Raw genomic sequence first — 21,404 nt, forward strand, 5'->3', positions numbered from 1 at the left:
AACCCCCTCTCTACTAAAAATACAAATTAGCTGGGCGTGGTGGCGGTCGCCTGTAATCCCAGCTACTTTCGAGGCTGAGGCAGGAGAATCGCTTGCTTGAACCCAGGAGGCAGAGGTTGTAGTGAGCCGAGATCGCACCACTGTACTCCAGCCTGGGAGACAGAGGAAAAACAACAACAACAACAACAACAACAACAACATTGATTCAGGTTTTTTTTTTTCTTTTTTTTTCTTTTAATGGAATGCTTCAGGAATTTGTGTTTCATTCTTGTGCGGGAGCTGTGCTAATCTCTGTGTCGTTCCAGTTTTTAGTATATGTGCTGCTGAAGTGAGCACGATTCAGGGAGGTTTTAACTATATGGTAATTCCAATAGAATGACTGCAGAGAATACACTTTGATTTGAAGCATGAAACAAAAAAATGTGTTGCAATTGATTTAAAGCTACAAATTATTCCTGTAAGAGAAAGCATATGAGAAAAAATAAAGGTGCAAACCGAGTTGAAATGGTTTTGATTGATTCAAATGGAATTAATACATGGAAATGTTGTTGCATTTTTATCCTTAATACTACCTATAATTTTTTTTTTCTTAAAGAGATGGGGTCGTCCGGGAGGCAGAGGTTGCAGTGAGCTGAGATCGTGCCACTGCACTCCAGCCTGGGCAACAGAGTGAGACTCTGTCTCAAAAAAAAAAAAAAAAAAAAAAAAAAAAAAGAGATGGGGTCTCCTTTTGTTGCCCAGTCTGGTCTCAAACTCCTGGGTTCAACGGATCCTCCTGCCTCAGCTTCCCAAAGTGCTAGGATTGTAGGCGTGAGCCACTGTGCCCAGCCAAGCCTATGATTTTTGACCAGAAAGAGAAACAAAAGCAGAGTGTGGTAGTAATTCCAGTAGGCTATTAACAGAAGAAAATTTTAAAAAACTATTTTTTAATGGACAAATAACTTTTTCCCCACATATAAGGTGGTATATTATAGCTCAGTAATATAGAAAGTATTATGTCATAGGAAAAGTCCCTGCTGTAAACATGCAAGTGTGTCTTTTCTGTAACATTGTGATAAGGGTTTCTGCAAACTAAAGATAATTTTTGAAGGGAGTGATCTTAGATAAGCTTTTAAAATTTTTCTTTTCCTGGGTTACCGAGAATACTGTTGTGCTGACATATGGCCTTTTCTTCCAAAGAGGCCCAGAATGTCCAGACAGAGTTTATATATATATATATATATATATATATATATATATATTTTTTTTTTTTTTTTTTTTTTTTTTTTCCTTGAGATGGAGTCTCCCTCTGTTGCCCAGGCTGGAGTGCAGTCGCGCGATCTCGGCTCACTGCAACCTCCGCCCCTCCAGGTTTAAGCAGTTCTCTGCCTCAGCCTCCGGAGTAGCTGGGATTACAGGCGTCTGCCACCACACCCAGCTAATTTCTTGTATTTTTGGTAGAGAGGGGGTTTCACCATCTTGGCCAGGCCGGTCTTGAACTCCTGACCTTGTGATACACCTGCCTCGGCCTCCCAAAGTGCTGGGATTATAGGCGTGAGCCACCGTACCCGGTCTTTTTTTTTTTTTTTGAGACTGAGTCTCACACCGTTGCCCGGGCTGGAGTGCAATGGCTGGATCTCGGCTCACTGCAACCTCCACCTCCTGGGTTCAAGCAATTCTCCTGCCTCAGCCTCCTGAGTAGCTGGGATCACAGGTGCACACCACCACGCTCACCTAATTTTTGTATTTTTAGTAGAGACGGTGTTTCACCGTGTTGGCCAGGCTGGTCCTGAGCTCCTGACCTCAGGTGATCTGCTTGCCTCAGCCTCTCTAAGTGCTGGAATTACAGATGTGAGCCACCACACCCAGCTAGTTTTTTTTTTTTTTTTTTTTTGAGACAGAGTTTCACTTTGTTGCCCAGGCTGGAGTGCAATGGCACGATCTCAGCTCATCGCAACCTCTGCCTCCTGGGTTTAAGGGATTCTCCTGCCTCAGCCTCCTGAGTGGCTAGGATTGATTACAGGCATGCGCCACCACGCCTGGCTAATTTTGTTTTTTCGTAGAGACAGGGTTTCTCCATGTTGGCCAGGCTGGTCTCGAACTCCTGACCTTAGGTGATCTGCCTGCCTCGGCCTCTCAAAGTGCTGGGATTACAGGCATGAGCCACTGTGCCCAGCTAGGTTTTTTTTGTTTTTGTTTTTTGTTTTTTTTTTTTTTTTTACCTGTTTAGTAATGTCTTAAATAAACAGTAAGTGAGAACTTAACGACCTTCAGCCTTAGTGCCAACTCGTCTGTCTGCATGGTCTCATACAGTGCAAAGAGGATGGGGTTCGGGAGTCAGTCTGATCTGCCTTGTTCACTGGTTCCTCAGCCTCTCTGAGATCAGTGTTTTCATCTGTAAAATGAGGATCAACACTTACCTTATATTATTTTTTGAGCATTGAAGGACTGTACATGTAGATAAGTAGCACATGCTCATCGAGAAAAGTTTCTATTTTTCCTATCTTTCCCTCTGTCATCTGCCCAACTTCTTTTTTTTTTTTTTTTTTTTTTTTTGAGACGGAGTTTCGCTCTTGTTGCCAAGGCTGGAATGCAATGGTTGATCTCGGCTCACCGCAACTTCTGCCTCCCAGGTTCAAACTATTTTCCTGCCTCAGCCTCCTGAGTAGCTGGGATTACAGGCGCCCGCCACCACCGCCCGGCTAATTTTGTATTTTTAGTAGAGATGGTGTTGCTCCATGTTGGTCAGGCTGGTCTCAAACTCCCGACCTCAGGTGATCCACTGGCCTCAGCCTCCCAAAGTGCTGGGATTACAGGCATGAACAACCGCGCCCGGCCATCCTCTGCCTAACTTCTTTCTTTATGCCTGGGTCTTGGCTGTCTTCTCAAAGGAAGGAAGCCATCCTAGTCCCACTTCCTTGCGTATTGATTTATTTGTACTATTGGACACATCAGAAAACTGTTTCTCCTCTGTCTCACGGCATCTTTCTGCTGATCCTCCAGCTTCCAGGATTCAGCTCCAAATTCACTTCCAGAAAGCCTTTCTTGATTAACCCAACTCAGCATAACTATTCTTTTGGTTTTTATCTGCTTACATTTAAATATTTCATGTTTCATTAATTAGAATATATGGTTTTGTCATTATGAGACAGGTTTACCATTAATTTAAAAATATTTTCCTTTTTAATTTTTAGAATCTGATGTTCCAGCAGAACTCCAGGTGTTAAAAGAACCCCTACAACAGCCAACCTTCCCTTTTGCAGTTGCAAACCAACTCTTGCTGGTTTCTTTGCTGGAGCACTTGAGCCATGTGCATGAACCAAACCCACTTCGTTCAAGACAGGTGTTTAAGTGTAAGTAAGAATAAATGAATCTTGCTAAATAAAGCTTGTAAAGGCTGGGCTCCGTGGTTCATGCCTGTAATTCCAGCACTTTGGGAGGCTGAGGTGGGCGGATCACCCGAGGTCCGGAGATCGAGATCGGTTTGGCTAACATGACGAAACCCCCTCTTTACTCAAAATATGGAAATTAGCCGGGTGTTGTGGCAGGCGCCTGTAACCCCAGCTACTCGGGAGGCTGAGGCGGAGAATCAGTTGAACTGGGGAGGTGGAGGTTGCAGTGAGCCGAGATAGCGCCACTGCACTCCAGCCTGGGTGAAAGAGTGAGACTGTCTCAAAAATAAATAAATAAATAAAGCTTGTAAAAATACTGTGTTGCTGTTCTCACTTATTCATGGGAGGTAAAAATTAAAACAATTGAACTAATGGAGATATAGTAGAATGATGGTTCCCAGAGGCTGGGAGGATAGTGGAGGATGGTTAATGGGTACAAAAATATAGTTAGAATACATTGGATCTAGTATTTGATAGCACAGCAGAGTGACTACAGTCAACAATAATTTATTGTACATTTAAAAAATAACAAAAAGATGACCACGCGCAGTGGCTCATGCCTGTAATCCCAGCACTTTGGGAGGCCAAGGTGGGTGAATCACTTGAGGTCAGGAGTTTGAGACCAGCCTGACCAACATGGTGAAATCCCATCTCTATTAAAAAAAAAAATGCAAAACTACCCAGGCGTGATGGCACATGGCTGTAATCTCAGCTACTTGGGAGGCTGAGGTAGGAGAATTGCTTGAACCCGGGTGGCAGAGGTTGCAGTGAGCCGAGATCACGCCACTGCACTCCAGCCTGGGCAACAAGAGCGAAACTCCATCTCAAAAAAAAAAAAAGAAAGAATGGGCTGGGCGCGGTGGCTCACACCTGTAATCCCAGCACTTTGGGAGACTGAGGCGGGTGGATCATGAGGTCAAGAGATCGAGACCATCCTGGCTAACATGGTGAAACCCTGTCTCTACTAAAAATACAAAAATTAGCTGGGCATGGTGGCGGGCACCTGTAATCCCAGCTGTAATTTGGGAGGCTGAGGCTGGAAAATCATTTGAACCTGGGAGGCGGAGGTTGCAGTGAGCTGAGATCGCGCCATTGCACACCAGCCTGGCGACAGAGCAAGACTCAGTCTCAACAAAATAAAAATAACGAAAAGAATATAATTGGATTGTTTGTAACACAAAGAAGGGATAAATGCTTTAGATGATGGATACCCCATTTATCCTGATGTGATTATTACACATCACATGTCTGTATCAAAATATCTCATGTACCCCCATAAATATATACATCTACCATGTACTCACAAAAATTAAAAATACAAAATAAAAATATGTTGTTTAATGCTGTGAGTCTCGAAAGCATCTGGTATACAAAAATTGGAGTGAAATAAATATTAATAATTTCCCTACTTCAATTCAGCTTACATTTTTCTTTGAGTAATTCCTTACAAATATAACTGTGGATCCTGTAATTGCATAAAATTGAATAAATGAAATATAGTTCTTTTGCATCTATACTATGATAATGCTCACAATTTTTTTTTTCCTCGAGATGGAGTCTCACTCTGTTGCCCAGGCTGGAGTGCATTGGCGCGATTTCCGCTCACTGCAATCTCCAACCCCCGGGTTCAAGTGATTCTCCTGCCTCACCCTCCCGAGTAGCTGGGGTAGGCACGTGCCACCATGCCCGGGTAATTTTTGTATTTTTAATAGAGACGGGGTTTCACCATGTTGTTCAGGCTGGTCTCGAACTCCTGACCTGGTGATCCACCCGCCTCGGCCTTCAGTGTGCTTTGATCACTCCTGTGAGTAACCAGTGTGCTCCAGTCTGGGTGACATAGTAAGACTCGGCCTCTAGAGAAAAAAAAAAAGAATAGTTCCAGCCAGAGATTCTGAGGTTCTTTTTTTTTTTTTTTTAACCAAAACAGTCTCAAACTTATAGATACTTTTATGTGGTCTTAAAACTGAATGCGTTTTAAGTTAAAGATACATTATAATTTTGATAAACTTGACGGGACATGAAAAATGGTACAAATATCTGTACATTGTACACCTACTGCTTCTTGAATAAAGCAAATAATACACTGCATTCCAAGCAGTGGCATATGTGGTGGGAGGTGGGGTGAACCGAAGGAAGTGTATTCCTTAGGTTCTGAAGCATTGGTGCCTGGGAATTATTGTATTAGTCTCATCAAATAGAGAAGCAGATTAGAAAAATACAGTAATCTTGTACATGATTAAAGCAATCCTGTGAATTTTACTGATTTTAAGATAATTTTGAATTCCTTATATACAGCCTCTTTAGATGACTTTTTTTTTTTTTTTTTTTGATAAGGAGTCTTGCTCTGTCGCCCAGGCTGGAGTGTGGTAGTGCGATCTCGGCTCACTGCAACCTCCACCTTCTGGGTTCAAGCGATTCTCTTGCCTCAACCTCCCAAGTAGCTGGGACTACAGGCACCCACCACCACACCCGGCTAATTTTTTGTATTTTTAGTAGAGACGGAGTTTCACTGTGTTAGCCAGGATGGTCTCGATCTCGTGACCTCATGATCCACTGGCCTCGGCCTCCCAAAGTGCTGGGATTACAGGTGTGAGCCACCGTGCCCAGTCTAGATGACTGAAGTTTAAAACAAGGTTATTTAAATAAATGTTTTTGATGTAATCAGTGAGTTGATAATCTAAATGGAGAGTTTTCTATTTCTTTTTTCTTTTTTTTAGCAACAAATGTGGCTTTCATAACTGTAGAGTTTTTGATGCAGAAAGAATATCCTTGGTGGGGCACGGTGGCTCACGCCTGTAATCCTAGCACTTTGGGAGGCTGAGGTGGGCGGGTCACGAGGTCAGGTGTTCGAGACCAGCCTGGCCAACATGGTGAAACCCCATCTCTACTAAAAATACAAAAATTAGCCAGGTATGTTGGCGGGTGCCTGTAATCCCAGCTACTTGGGAGGGTGAGGCATGAGAATCCCTAGAATCCAGGAGGTGGAGGTTGCAGTGATCTGAGATCGCTCCACTGCCCTCCAATTTGGGCAACAGGGTGAGACTCTGTCTCAAAAAAAAAAAAAAAAAAAAAATTAGCCAGGCGTGGTGGTGTGCACCTGTAATCCCAGCTACTCAGGCGACTGAGGCAGGAAAATCGCATGAACCCTGGAGGCGGAGGTTGCAGTGAGCCGAGATCGTGCCATTGCACTCCAGCCCGGGCGACAGAGCGAGACTCTGTCTCAAAAAAAAAAAAAAAGAAAAAAAATGTCCTCATTGGTATCTGTATTTGTTGAATGAGTAGGAGCCAAGGCACCTTTGTGGAAACTTACTTTTTCTAAGGAGCTTGATATTTGGTTTACACACGTGTACCATGGGCTCTTTGTATGTTGGTTAAAGGTATTTCGTGACGATGAATGGTCACTTTTGTTGTAAGTTCTCATCATATGTTTGCCCTCCTGCTCTTATTCTTCTCTTACTGCCTAACAGCAAAGGGTAATGTGTGGAATGTCAGAAGAGTTTGTTTACTCTCTTTTTTGTTTGCCCTTTTTTTAGAAACAGCTTAGTACTTTACTGACTAGTCTTGGTAAACAAGTGACTGTACAGGGTAAGAGAAGTAATTATAGGCCGGGTGCGGTGGCTCACGCCTGTAATCCCAGCACTTTGGGGGGCCGAGGTGGGTGGATCACGAGGTCAGGAGATCGAGACCATCCTGGCTAACATGGTGAAACCCCTTCTCTACTAAATATACAAAAAAATTAGCTGGGCGTGGTGGCAGGCGCCTATAGTCCCAGCTACTCAGGAGGCTGAGGCAGGAGAATGGCATGAACCCGGGAGGCATAGCTTGCAGTGAGCCGAGATCGCGCCAGTGCACTCTAGCCTGCGTGACAGAGTGAGACTCCATCTCAAAAAAAAAAAAAAAAAGAGAAGTAATTATAGTTGTGCTTTTCATGAATGAGTGTACTAGTTGCTCCTTCTCTTTTAGAGAATCATTCCCCAAGTTTCTTCGCTTTTAAAAAAAATTTATCTAAGGGCTGGGCCTGGTGGCTCACGCCTGTAATCCCAGCACTTTGGGAGGTGGAGTTGGGCAGATCACTTGAGGCCAGGAGTTCGAGACCAGCCTGGCCAATGTGGCGAAACCCCGTCTTTACTAAAAATAGAAAAATTAGCTGGGCATGGTGGCACACGCCTGTAATCCCAGGTACTTGGGAGGTTGAGGCAGAAAAATCACTTGAACCCGGGAGGTGGAGGTTACAGTGAGCCAAGATAGTTGTCACTGCACTCTCTGTCTCAAAAAAAAAATTTCTTTTACGTTATTCTAGAGAACATTCTCCAAGTTTAACGTGTTTATAAATATAGTATTTTTCCTATTGAGGTTTTTGTATATATTGCTATTATTACACATTATTCTCTGTGTACACTTTAAAATTGCCATTTTATTAAAGATGTTTCTAATAATAGTTTTTCATATTCTTTTTATAGTACTTTGCCAGACGTTTATCAAAATGGGGCTGCTGTCTTCTTTCACTTGTAGTGACGAGTTTAGCTCATTGAGACTACATCACAACAGAGCTATTACTCACTTAATGAGGTCTGCTAAAGAGAGAGTTCGTCAGGTAAGCCCTAAAAAATATACTTTGGGTATGACAAAAATATACTTTAATTTTATGATAATTATATTTTAAAGCACTGTGAAATTCTGATTATAAAACAAGTTTTTAAAAGTATAAACTCTAGGCCAGGCGTGGTGGTGTGGCTCATGCCTTAATCCCAGCACTTTGGGAGGCTGAGATGGATCATTTGAGGCCAGGAGTTCAAGGCTGCAGTGAGCCATGGTTGTGCCACTGCACTCCAGCCTGAGCAGCAGAGTGAGAACCTGCCTGAAAAAAAAAAAAAAAAAAAAGAGAGGAGAGGCAAAGGAGAGGGCACAGATGGACTGGGATCTTGAGACAATTTCAATTTATTTTTGTTTTGTTTCGTTTTGAGACAGAGTCTCGCACTGTCATCTGGGCTGGAGTGCAGTGGCGCAATCTTGGCTCATTGCAACCTCTGCCTCCCAGATTCAAGGGATTCTCCTGCCTTAGCCTCCCAAGTAGCTGGGACCACAGGCACCTGCCACCACGCCCAACTAATTTTTTGTATGTTTAGTAGAGACAGAGTTTCTTCATGTTGGCTAGGCTGGTCTCGAACTCCTGACCTCGTGATGTGCCTGCCTTGGCCTCCCAAGTGCTGGGATTACAGGCGTGAGCCACCGCGCCCTACCTAATTTATGGTTTTTACTTAGTAAGATGGGAGGTGGTACAGGATTTTGATTAGAGGAGTGACACAATCTGACTTACATTTTAGTGGGGTCACACTGGCTGCTGTGTTGCGAATGGACTGAGGGGGCACGGGCAGAAGCAGGGTGCCAGGTGCCACCATACACGCGAGAGAGGTGGGCAGGCAGGAGGGGTGGGGAGCTCCTGCATGGATTTTGAAGGTGACGTCAGTCTTGTCTGCTTGCTGGTCTGTTCTCAGCTTTGAAATATTTTCAGTTGTAAACTCTTAAGTAATACTGAAAAAGCCAGTGGTTTTTAAAATATTGTTTATGCATTTGGGGTTGTTAATGTGATATTGAATTTTGATAGATTCTTTATTCCATGCAAGTTTTCAAAATGCTTTTTAAAAACAATTTTTTAATTGTAGGATCCTTGTGAGGATATTTCTCATATCCAGAAAATCAGGTATGTGTGAAAAACTTTCTTGATTATGTGGACTATTGAAAAGAAATCAAAATTAAGAAAATACTGATTTGAGGTTAAAACATAATATCGTTAGTATTGTTTATGAACATTAAAAACTTTGTTCTCAGCAATTAAATACTGCTCTGAGACTTGCTTTGCTTCTTATTCCCTCCTCTTTGATCCCCTGCCTCTCACCACTGAGTGTGGATTCCATGGTCACACTGTTAATTCAGATTCCTGATACCCAGGCTCTGTTAGGGGGACCATTGAATTCTGGCTAGTTTAAATACTAGTTTAAAATCTAACTGGTCTGACCTAAATATTCATCAGCCCATGAATAGATAAGCATGTGGTCTATCCCTGCAATAAAGTGTTATTCAGCTATTAAAAGGAATGAAGTACGGATTCATGCTACAATATGGATGAATCTTGAAAACATCCTAAGTAAAAACAGCCAGTCATAAAAGGCCACATATTGTGTGTTTTCATTTCTATGAAATATCCAGAGTAGGTGAATCCATGGAGACGTAAATAGTGGTTTTCAGGGAGTGGGGTAAGGGAAGGATGGGGAGTGAAAGCTAATGGATATAGGGTTTATTTTGGGGGTGATGAAAATATTCTGAAATTAGGTAGCGGTGATGGTTGCACAACTTTAGGTACTAAAAACCACTGAATTGTACATTTGAGAGAGGTGAATTTGACAGTATGTGAATTATATCTTGATAAAGCACTCTACATTAAAAAAAAATCTAATTGGTCTACATCATTAAGAAATTTAAGTAGCTGCTTATGGTGGTGCATACCCAGTCCCAGCTACTTGGGAGGCTGAGGCAAGACGACTGCTTGAGCCCAGGAGTCCTGGGCTGTAGTGCACTATGCCAGTCTGGTGTCCACATTAAGTCTGGCATCAGTATGGTGACCTTGATCTCCCAGGAGCAAGGGACCACCAGGTTGCCTAAGGAGGAGTGAACTAGCCCAGGTTGGAAACAGAGCAGGTCAGTACTCTGGTGCTGCTCAGTAGCAGGATCACACCTGTGAATAGCCACTGCAATCTAGCCTGGGCAACATAGCAAGACCCTGTCTTAGAAGAAAAATAAATAAAAAAGAAATTTCAGTAATTTTTTTTTTTTTTTTTTGAGACGGAGTCTTGCTCTGTCACCCAGGCTGGAGTGCAGTGGCATAATCTCGGCTCACTGCAACCTCTGCCTCCTGGGTTCAAGCAATTTTCCTGCATCAGCCTCCGGAGTAGCTGGGATTACAGGCACCCGCCACCACACCCGGCTAATTTTTGAATTATTACTAGAGACGGGGTTTTACCATGTTGGCCAGGCTGGTCTTGAACTCCTGACCTCATGATCTGCCCTCCTCGGCCTCCCAAAGTGCTGGGATTACAGGCGTGAGCCACCACGCCCAGCTGAAATTTCAGTAAATTTATTTCTGAGTTTAGCTAACCAACTGCTGGCTGTTAGTGATTCTTAGGATTTCTGCTGTACAACATTGGTAATAATTTCTACTTGGAATACCCGTTACTGGTAAAACACCTGATTTTGTTTTCTTCATAGGGATGAAAAATTTCATTTTAGCCCATCCTTTCCAAATCAGCACAGCTTAGTGATTCTTAGGATTTCTGCTGTACAACATTGGTAATAATTTCTACTTGGAATACCCGTTACTGGTAAAACACCTGATTTTGTTTTCTTCATAGGGATGAAAAATTTCATTTTAGCCCATCCTTTCCAAATCAGCACAGCTTAGTGATTCTTAGGATTTCTGCTGTACAACATTGGTAATAATTTCTACTTGGAATACCCGTTACTGGTAAAACACCTGATTTTGTTTTCTTCATAGGGATGAAAAATTTCATTTTAGCCCATCCTTTCCAAATCAGCACAGCTTAGTGATACATGAGGTTTGTGAGGTTAGTAATCCTGTGAGCATGAGGTATCCTAGAACATTTTGATTCTCTCATGTTTTAATATTGATTGTTTGTATTTAACTTTCAGATCAAGGGAAGTAGCCTTGGAAGCACAAACTTCACGTTACTTAAATGAATTTGAAGAACTTGCCATCTTAGGAAAAGGTGGATACGGAAGAGTATACAAGGTTGTCTTCCACGTACTTGTTTTGACCTACTACCCTAAATAATTGTGTTTTCAGATATTGTTTTCATTATTCTTTTATTTATTTATTTTTTTGAGATGGAGTCTCGCTCTGTCGCCAGGCTGGAGTGCGCGGCGCAATCTCAGCTCACTGCAACCTCCGACTCCCTGGTTCAAGCGATTCTTCTGCCTCAGCCTCCCGAGTAGCTGGGATTACAGGCATGTGCCACTACACCCAGCTAATTTTTGTATTTTTAATAGAGACGGGGTTTCACCGTGTTGGCCAGGATGGTCTTGATCTCCTGACCTCGTGATCCACCCACCTCGGCCTTCCAAAGTGCTGGCATTACAGGCATAAGCCACCGTGCTCGGCCTGTTTTCATTATTATTATATAATGTACTCAAAGGAAAATTCCAAGAAATCTTGTATATTTACTCTTCTTTAACATTTGTCATGTACAGGGAAGTGGGCAGGTTGTAATGTTTTTCTAACAGTGTTGATTGTTTACATGGATTTTGGAAACTTTGAATTTTTGACCTATAGTTAATTTTAATTAAAAAATGTGTTACCAAAAAAAGTTGTACTACTGTGTTTTGAGCTAACACACACCTTTTGCTAACATTCCCGTTCTTCAGCCTAGAGCTTCTTAGGAGCTAGACTTCCAACACTATCTGAAAAGCTCTTAGTCCGGCTGACTTCCCTGAACATAGTAAGGAGACATGTCTTTAGCTATATTTTACCTCTTTGGCTAGTTTGGATTGTCTAAGCTCAGATTAAAAGAACCTCTTTATTCAGTTAAAGTTTAATGACACAATATACTTTGTCTTTTCTTCTACTTTTCAGGTCAGGAATAAATTAGATGGTCAGTATTATGCCATAAAAAAAATCCTGATTAAGGGTGCAACTAAAACAGTTTGCATGAAGGTATGATTTTTAAAAATTACTTATTTTGAATAATTGTGTATTTAGTTCTTTTTGAAAGAGTTATACATGTATATGTGTATATTTGGCAAAAGTAGGCGGTGTGGATTTCCAGTTTACTAGGAATGGGGTTATAGTAAAGTACCAAAATTAAATTATTATTATTTTTTGTTTTGAGATGGAGTTTCACTCTTTTGGCCAGGTTGGAGTAAAGTGGCATGATCTCGGCTCACTGCAGCCTCCGCCCCCCAGGGTTCAAGGATTCTCCTTCCTCCCAAGTAGCTGGGATTACAGGCATCTGCCACCATGCCTGGCTAATTTATATATATATATGTATAATTTTTAAAATATGTTAATTTCTTTAAATAAATGATCGATATATAATATAGCTAGTTATGAAAAAACAGGAGCCCAGTTCCAGGTCAGTCTTCTCCCTGACATGCTGTGTGGTTCTGGACGAGTTGTCCAGTCCTCTGAGCCACTTCTGTCACCTGCCCTGAAATAGTAGTGACGGTAGTGATTTTACTTACCTTGGAGGACTGGGGTAGGAATCAAAAGAGAGAATGGTGATAAGTGTGCCATAAAAAGTATAAAGTGCCCTATAAATATGTTATTTAGTTGCTATAACAATTGCCATTTGTTTCTCAAAAATATTTCCATTATATTGGCCAGGTGCAGTGGCTCACGCCTGTAATCCCAGCACTTTGGGAGGCGAAGGCAGGCAGATCACTTGAGGCCAGGAGTGTGAGACCAGCCTGGCCAACATGGCACAACCCTGTCTCTACTAAAAACACAAAAATTAGCTGGGTGTGGTAGTGCATGCTTGTAATCCCAGCTGCTCGGGAGGCTGAAGCACAGGAATGACTTGAACCCAGCAAAGAGGTTGCAGTGAGCCAAGATGGCACCACTTCACTCCAGCCTGGGCAACAGAGTGAGACTCTGTCTCAAAAAAAAAAAAAAAAAAATTTCTATTATTTTAACATAGTGTAGATGCCTTGTACAGAGGAGTTTTCATTACAGATGGTCCTCCATCTTATGATGGGATTATGTCCTGATAAACCCATCATAAATTGAAAATATTGTAAATTGGAGATGCATTTTAATATGCATAACCTACCGAACATTATAGCTTACCCTGCCTACCTTAAATGTGCTTCAAACACTTACATTACTCAATAGTTGGACAGAATCATCTAGCACAAAGCATATTTTATAATAAAATACCATATATCTCATGCACCGCATACTGCAAGCTGGAGAAAAGATCAAAATTCAAAGTACGTCAAAAATTGTGATGTCTTCATACCATTGTAAGTCAGGGGCCATCTGTATTTTGCTCTGGAACAAGAAGTATTGCATAAGCATTTAACAAGTTATCAGCAAAAGGCAGATCTAATTCCATTTCTTTTCTAGGTCCTACGGGAAGTGAAGGTGCTGGCAGGTCTTCAGCACCCCAATATTGTTGGCTATCACACTGCGTGGATAGAACATGTTCACGTGATTCAGCCACGAGGTAAGCCGTTTTTGATGATATGGTAGTTGAAGCGTTGGCAAACTTTAGCCCGTGCACCAAATCTGGCCTGCCTTTGTTTTTGTACATACCACAAGCTGAGAATGGTTTTTACATATTTTTTTTGAGACGGAGTCTCACTCTGTCGCCCAGGCTGCTCCGCCTCCTGGGTTCACACCATTCTTCTGCCTCAGCCTCCCGAGTAGCTGGGGCTACAGGTGCCCGCCACCACGGCCAGCTAACTTTTTTTTTGGTATTTTTTAGTAGAGACAGGGTTTCACCGTGTTAGCCAGGATGGTCTCGATCTCCTGACCTCGTGATTCACCCGCCTCGGCCTCCCAAAGTGCTGAGATTACAGGTGTGAGCCACCGCGCCTGGTTGGTTTTTACATTTTTAAATAGTTAAACAAAATCAGAAGATTTTGTGAAAATTATGTGAAATTATTTTTTTCTTTTCATTTTTTTGAGACAGAGTCTCGCTCTGTCACCCAGGCTGGAGTGTAGTGGCGCGATCTTTGCTCACTGCAACCTCTGCCTCCTGGGCTTAAGTGATTCTTCTGCCTCAGCCTCCCGAGTAGCTGGGATTACAGGTGTGCGCCACCACGCCTGGCTAATTTTTGTATTTTTAGTACAGATGGGGTTTCACCATGTTGCCCAAGCTGGTCTTGAACTCCTGACCTCAAGTGATCCACCTGCCTCGGCCTCCCAGAGTGCTGGGACTATAGGCATGAGCCTCTGTGCCTGGCCCAAAATTTAAATATCAATAAATAAAATTTATTAGAACACAGGCTCTTCATTTATATATTGTCTATGGCTGCTTTTTAAATTTAAAGTTAGCTGGGGGCAGTGTGGCTCATGGCTGTAATCCCAACACTTTGGGAGGCCGAGGCAGGAGGATCACAAGGTCAGGAGTTCGAGACCAGCCTGGCCAATATGGTGAAACCCCATCTCTAATAAAAATACAAAAATGAGGTGGGCATGGTGGTGAGCACCTGTAGTCCCGGCTACTCGGGAGGCTGAGGCAGCAGAATCACTTGAACCCGGGAGGTGGAGGTTGCAGTGAGCCAAGATCATGCCAATGCATTCCACCCTGGGCAACAGAGCGAGATTGCCTCAAAAAAAAAAAAAAATTACATTAAATTTTGTTTTAAAAATAGAGATGGGGAATCTCACTATATTGTGCATGCTGTTCTTAAACACCTGAGCTCAAGTGATCCTCGAGCCTCGGCCTCCCAAAGAGTTGGGATTACAGGCATGAGCCACTGGGCCTATGGCTGCTTTTATACCATAACAGAATTGTTCAGTTACAGCAGAGTCCCAGAGGGCCCTAAAACCTAAAATATTTACTGTCAAGTCCTCTGTGCTGTTTGCTGACCCCTCGTATAGTTGCATGGCTTTGTTTTTACGGTTCCTAACACGTGCCATTTGAATAAACTTTTTGTATTTTGCCAGAAGGTCATGACATTTTTAGACTTGTAGTCTCATTTGACACTATTTGTATATTTTAACTCTGTCTTTGACTACAATTTGAAAAACTGGGCTGTTTGAAGATGATTGTTGTTTGTTTTCATTCAGCAGACAGAGCTGCCATTGAGTTGCCATCTCTGGAAGTGCTCTCCGACCAGGAAGAGGACAGGTATGTCCTTTTACATATTAGGACATTACCTCTTGTCACCTGCATTGGGCTTTTGTTCTTTTTTTTGGCGACAGAGTCTCGCTCTGTCACCCAGACTAGAGTGCAGTGGCACAATCTTGGCTCACTGCAACCTCCGTCTCCTGTGTTGCAGCGATTCTCCTGCCTCAGCTTCCCGAATAGCTGGGACTATAGGTGCCCGCCACCACACCCAGCTAGTTTTTTGTATTTTTAGTAGAGACGGGGTTTCACCGTGTTAGCCAGGGTGGTCTCGATCTCCTGACCTCGTGATGTGCCCACCTCGGCCTCCCGAAGTGCTGGGATTACAGGCGTGAGCCACTGCACCTGGCCTGCATTGGGCTATCTTTGTCTTTTGCTACAAGGAGCTCAGGAGGAGTATTTTAGACTTTGCTTATTTTCATTACAAAATGTTAAATTATTTCTTCCTTTCAGATATTTCCTGTTGGTATTTTTTTTTTTTTTGAGATGGAGTCTCGCTCTGTCGCCCAGGTTGGAGTGCAGTGATGTGATCTCAGCTCACTGCAACCTCTGCCTCCCAGGTTTAAGCGATCCTCCTGACTTAGCCTCCCTAGAAGCTGGGATTATAGGCCTGCACCACCATGCCTGCCTAATTTTTGTATTTTTAGTAGAGACGGGGTTTTGCCATGTTGGCCAGGCTGGTCTCAAACTCCTGAACTCAGGTGATCTGCCTGCCTTGGCCTCCCAAAGTGCTGGGATTACAGGTGTGAGCCACTGCACCTGGCCTATTTTTTATTATTTTTGTTGAGACAGGATCTCGCTCTTTTGTCCAGGCTGGAGTGCAGTGGTATGATCACAGCTCATTGCAGCCTCCAACTCCTGGACTCAGGCAATCCTCCCACCTTAGCTGCCTGAGTAGCTGGGACTACAAGCTTGCGCCACCATGTCTGGCTAATTTTTGTATTTTTTGTAGAGATGGGGTTTTGCCATGTTGTTCAGGCTAGTGTCGAACTCCTGGGCTCAAGCAATCCTCCCGCCTTGGTTTACCAAAGTGTTGGGATTATAGGCATGAGCCACTGTGCCAGACCTGTACATTGGCTTTTTTTTTTTTTTTTTTAGATGGAGTCTCACTCTGTTGGCCAGGGTGGAGTGCAGTGGCGCAATCTTGGCTTACTGTAACCTCTGCCTCCCGGGTTCAAGCGATTCTCCTGCCTCAGCCTCCTAAGTAGCTGGGACTATAGGCGCATGCCACCACACCCGGCCAATTTTTGTATTTTTTAGTAGAGATGGCGTTTCACCATATTGGCCAGGCTGGTCTCGAACTTCTGACCTTGTGATCTGTCTGTCTTGGCCTCCCAAAGTGCTGGGATTACAGGCATGAGCCACTGCACCCGGCCGACTTTTTTTTTTCTTGGAGACGGAATCTCACTCACTTTGTCGCCCAGGCTGGAGTACAGTGGCATGATCTCAGCTCACTATAACCTCCATCTCCTGGGTTCGAGTCATTTTCCTGCCTCATCCTCCCCAGTAGCTGCGATTACAGGCGTATGCCACCATACCCGTCTAATTTTTGTGTTTTTAATTGAGATGGGGTTTTACCATGTTGGGTAAGCTGGTCTCCAACTCCTGACCTTAAGTGATCTGCCCGCCTCAGCCTCCCAAAGTGCTGAGATTACAGGCATGAGCCACTGTGCTCGGCCCATTGACTTTTATGTTTACTATTTTTTTTTTTCAGAGAGCATTGTGGTGTTAAAAATGATGAAAGTAGCAGCTCATCCATTATCTTTGCTGAGCCCACCCCAGAAAAAGAAAAACGCTTTGGAGAATCTGACACTGAAAATCAGAATAACAAGTCGGTGAAGTACACCACCAATTTAGTCATAAGAGACTCTGGTGAACTTGAGTCGACCCTGGAGCTCCAGGAAAATGGCTTGGCTGGTTTGTCTGCCAGTTCAATTGTGGAACAGCAGCTGCCACTCAGGCGTAATTCCCACCTAGAGGAGAGTTTCACATCCACCGAAGAATCTTCCGAAGAAAATGTCAACTTTTTGGGTCAGACAGAGGTAGATTACTTTCCCAGACCCTCCTAATTTGGCCAGTATTGGGGACTGTGCAGGTGTGTGGCCTTCTCTCGCCCTCTCTCAGCTCTGGCGCTTCTGCCCTGCGTTCAGTCTCTTGTACTGGCCATGTTCCCCTTGCCATGTGGCCTTTGCGTTCGGTTCTCCCTTCTTCACTTAGTTAACTCCTCCACGTCCTTTTCTGGCCTCCCCGACCTGACCATTTACAGCTCCAGATCATCTCGAGTGTGTACCCTAGAGTTGGCGGCCTCACTCACACTCTGTTTCTGTTGTATGTTAGCATCATGCTATAAAGATATATTTATGCAAAACGATTTTGCAGCATGACTTTAGGTGAGTCCCAGTAGGATTAGCAGCTCAGTATTCGGGATATTCTTTTTAATTTTAAAATTGGTTTTATGTTAGTTGTAGTTTTCAGGAGGCTCTTGTTGAGGGTCATACTGATACAACCCTCTTTCCATGGCCACGCTGCCACCATGCTTTCCCCAGTATTTTAAGTAGTAATATTAAAAACATGAACATTAGGCCGGGTGTGGTGGCTCACGCCTGTAATCCCGGCAGTTTGGGAGGCCGAGGAGGGCAGATCACCTGAGATCAGGAGTTCAAGACCAGCCTGGCCAACATGGTGAAAGCTCGTCTCTACTAAAAATACAAAAATTAGCCAGGCGTGATGCTGTGCGCCTGTAATCCCAGCTACTCAGGAGGCTGAGGCAGGAGAATCGCTTGAACCCGGGAGGCAGAGGTTGCAGTGAGCCAAGATTGTGCCACCGTACTCCAGCCTGGGCAACGAGAGCAAGACTCTGTTTCAAAAAAAATAAAAAAAAAAACTAAAAACATGAAAATTGTCAGGGTCTACACATAATCTGTCTTGTTAAGATTATAAAACTGTATATACCATCTACAAAGACACAGCGCAGAATTAATTCTTGTCACGGAATATGTGTTTCTGAGCCTGTGTTTTTTTTCTTGAGACAAAGTTTTGCTCTTGTCACCCAGGCTGGAGTACGGTGGCATGATCTCGGCTCACTGAAACCTCTGCCTCCTGGATTCAAGCGATTCTCCTGCCTCAGCCTCCCGAGTAGCTGGAATTACAGGCGCCCACCACCACGCCCAGCTAATTTTTTTGTATTTTTAGTAGAGACAGGGCTTCACCATGTTGGCCAGGCTGGTATCAAAGTCCTGACCTCAGGTGATCCACCTGCCTCGGCCTCCCAAAGTGCTGGGATTACAGGCATAAGCCACTGCATCCTACCAAGCCTGTGCTTTTTTTTTTTTTTTTTTGGAGATGGAGTCTTGCTCTGTCACCCAGGCTGGAGTGCAATGGTGCAATCTCAGCTCACTGCAACCTCCGCCTCCCAGGTTCAAGCAATTCTCCTGCCTCAGCCTCCTGAGTAGTGGGATTACAGGCACGCGCCACTACGCCTGGCTGATTTTTTTGTATTTTTAGTAGAGACGAGGTTTCATCATGTTGTTCAGGCTGGTCTTGAACTCCTGACCTCGTGATCCACCTGCCTTGGCCTTCCAAGATGCTGGGATTACAGGTGTGAGCCACCACGCCTGGCTAAGCCTGTGCTTTTTTATGAAACTTAGAACTTTGAACACTTTCACCTGAATCTGGATGACTTGAGTTTGGGGGACTTTTAATCAGAATCATTTCATTTCTCTGTATTTTTTTTGGAAAATTTTCTTAGATGCCTAAATCAGATGGTATATACAGTGGGCTACAGTAAGCTTAGTGTTTGCTTAACTTTTTATTGAATAAGTTATTAGTTATGTACAACGTGAAGCCAGACAAAGTATATATACTTTGTAGAAATATATAGAGTAGTAGAATATCATACAGCCATTCTTTGATGCTTTCTCTTAGCTTTAAAAACTGTTTATGTAGCGAGCAGACCAGTTTCAGGACCAGTTTCTCCGGGTCACAGTTGAGAGCTTCTGCCATTGGACCCCTGCCTGACTTCAGCCTGGCCCCCCTTCTGCTGGTATTACAACACCCTGTTTTAATTATCAGTCTTCTTATCTGTCACTTTCATTAGACTTTGGGCTTCTTGGGTGGGCCTGTGTCCTGAGGACACTTCTGTCTTGCAAAGAGAAGTCCACACAGGTTTAATGACTTCCCTAGAGGCCTACTCTCTTGGCCCAGAATAGGCAGATGAATATTTGTTGGCTAAATGAATAATGCGAGTGAATCGTGCAAAGATGGGAGCCATCACTGTGTCCTCTCCTAGGCACAGTACCACCTGATGCTGCACATCCAGATGCAGCTGTGTGAGCTCTCGCTATGGGATTGGATAGTCGAGAGAAACAAGCGGGGCCGGGAGTATGTGGACGAGTCTGCCTGTGAGTACCGTCTGGGTCTGCCGGGCCGGGAAATAGACACAGTCACACCTTCCCCATTTCATGTAGGAGTTGCCTCCAGGTGCTTTGTTTTCATTTTTATTTTTTATTTATTGTATTTTTTTGAGACAGAGCTTTGCTCTGTTTGTTGCTCAGGCAGGAGTGCAGTTGTACACCCACTGCTCACTATAGCCTTGGCCTCCCTGGCTAAGCGATCCTCCCACCTCAGCCTCCTGAGTAGCTGGGACTACAGGTGCATGCCACTATGTCTGGCTGATTTTGAAAAACAAAATTTTGTAGAGACAGGGTCTCATTATCCTGCCCAGGCTGGTCTCCAACTCCTGATCTCAAGCAATCCTCCTGTCCTCTCCTCCCAAAGTGCTGAGATTATAGGCGTGAGCGTCTGTACCTGGCCAGAATTTTTTCTTTATCAATTTTTGTGTTAGTCCTGTAAAACCTCTCCATCCTCTAAATGTATGTCATCATATTAATAGATGAATTAATTTACTTACATTTTTTGGGCCATATGCTGTGTCATTTTTGGAAAGTGAGGCATTCCAGATGATTGAATCATACTCCTGGAGCTAACATATTTTATCTTTTTTCTTATTCCATTATTTGTAATAATATCTTTAATCCACTGTGGGCTAGGATACCAGATTTATTAGCATTAAATCCCAGAATGTCAAGGGTTCAAGGGAACTTAAACTTTATCGAATCTAGTTGCCTGATACCCGAGAATTATTTAAAAAGTCATTAATACAGGGGAGGGCTGTGATTGAAGTTAGAGGTACTTTGTTTCTGGTTGACAAAGTCCATCAACTGTTGGGTGCTGGTTTGTGATGGTTTCTTTGCCAGCTGAGGAACCCTTCCTGCTTATTTCTAGGTTTTAGACCATTCTGCAGCATTGACTTTGTTGAAAATCTAGATTGTTCTTAAGTGTCAGATGTTAATGTATTTAGAATGACATTAATATTTAGATGCCCATGTAATGAGTAAAAAAATTAGAGAAATAAAACTATTTTTTTTTACTTCAAGGTCCTTATGTTATGGCCAATGTTGCAACAAAAATTTTTCAAGAATTGGTAGAAGGCGTGTTTTACATACATAACATGGGAATTGTGCACCGAGATCTGAAGGTAAGTGGGGGCGATGAAATCATTGAAAGCAGTGGGAGCTTTGTATCAGGGGCGACTTGATGTTGGTTGATTAAATAAGATTACATGTCCTAGTTCATTTGCTTAGGAGGTTATAATTACTGTCAGAGAAGTCATTGTTCGATAGATCCAGAGTATGGAAACATTAGGTTGAATTTTTTTTTTTTTTTTTTGAGACAGCATTTCGCTCTGTCACCCACGTTGGAGCGCAGTGGCACGATTACAGCTCACTGCAGCCTCCAACTCCCAGGCTCAAGCGATCCTCCCACCTCAGCCTCCCTAGTAGCTGAGACTACAGGCATGTGCTACCATGCCCAGCTAATTTTTAAATTTTTTTTTGTAGAGATGGAGTTTTGCTATGTTGCCCAGGTTGATCTTGAACTCCTGGGCTCAAGTGATCCTCCCATCTTGACCTCCCAAAGTGCTGGGGTTACAGGTGTGAGCCACTGCACTTGGTTATAAGTTGAATTTTAAAGTAGTAATTTTGGGGCTTTTGAATCCTCCGTGGAGTATAAGTACTTTTTTTCAGGTGCTCTGAGTACTGCTATAATCAGGGGTGCTAAATGTATTTAGTGCTGACAGAAATGCTCATTTATTATTGCAGACTTAGAGGTA

The 21,404-nt window shown here is 43.3% G+C and overlaps 1 protein-coding gene and 1 non-coding gene across 5 annotated transcripts in view; one reads left to right on the forward strand and one right to left on the reverse strand.

Moving 5' to 3' along the window:
• The window catches only part of EIF2AK1 (eukaryotic translation initiation factor 2 alpha kinase 1), a 35,776-nt gene that overhangs the window by 1,413 nt on the left and 12,959 nt on the right, over positions 1-21,404 (forward strand). For 2 of the 4 annotated variants that reach the window (XM_008958406.5, XM_034963679.3), the window contains exons 2-11: positions 3,174-3,332; positions 7,832-7,965; positions 9,035-9,072; positions 11,076-11,175; positions 12,016-12,096; positions 13,507-13,606; positions 15,178-15,238; positions 16,950-17,277; positions 19,524-19,635; positions 20,671-20,771. In XM_008958406.5, the coding sequence (XP_008956654.1) occupies positions 3,174-3,332; positions 7,832-7,965; positions 9,035-9,072; positions 11,076-11,175; positions 12,016-12,096; positions 13,507-13,606; positions 15,178-15,238; positions 16,950-17,277; positions 19,524-19,635; positions 20,671-20,771 (1,214 nt within the window). The remainder of the gene's footprint in view (positions 1-3,173; positions 3,333-7,831; positions 7,966-9,034; positions 9,073-11,075; positions 11,176-12,015; positions 12,097-13,506; positions 13,607-15,177; positions 15,239-16,949; positions 17,278-19,523; positions 19,636-20,670; positions 20,772-21,404) is intronic. The other 2 variants (XM_034963677.3, XM_034963678.3) reach the window with 2 other exon arrangements.
• On the reverse strand, positions 232-336 carry LOC112440547 (U6 spliceosomal RNA). Its single transcript, XR_003028582.1, has one exon. It is a non-coding gene; the product is annotated as a U6 spliceosomal RNA (small nuclear RNA).

The sequence above is a fragment of the Pan paniscus genome, chromosome 6 (genome assembly GCF_029289425.2).
Source record: "Pan paniscus chromosome 6, NHGRI_mPanPan1-v2.0_pri, whole genome shotgun sequence".
NCBI lineage: Eukaryota > Metazoa > Chordata > Mammalia > Primates > Hominidae > Pan > Pan paniscus.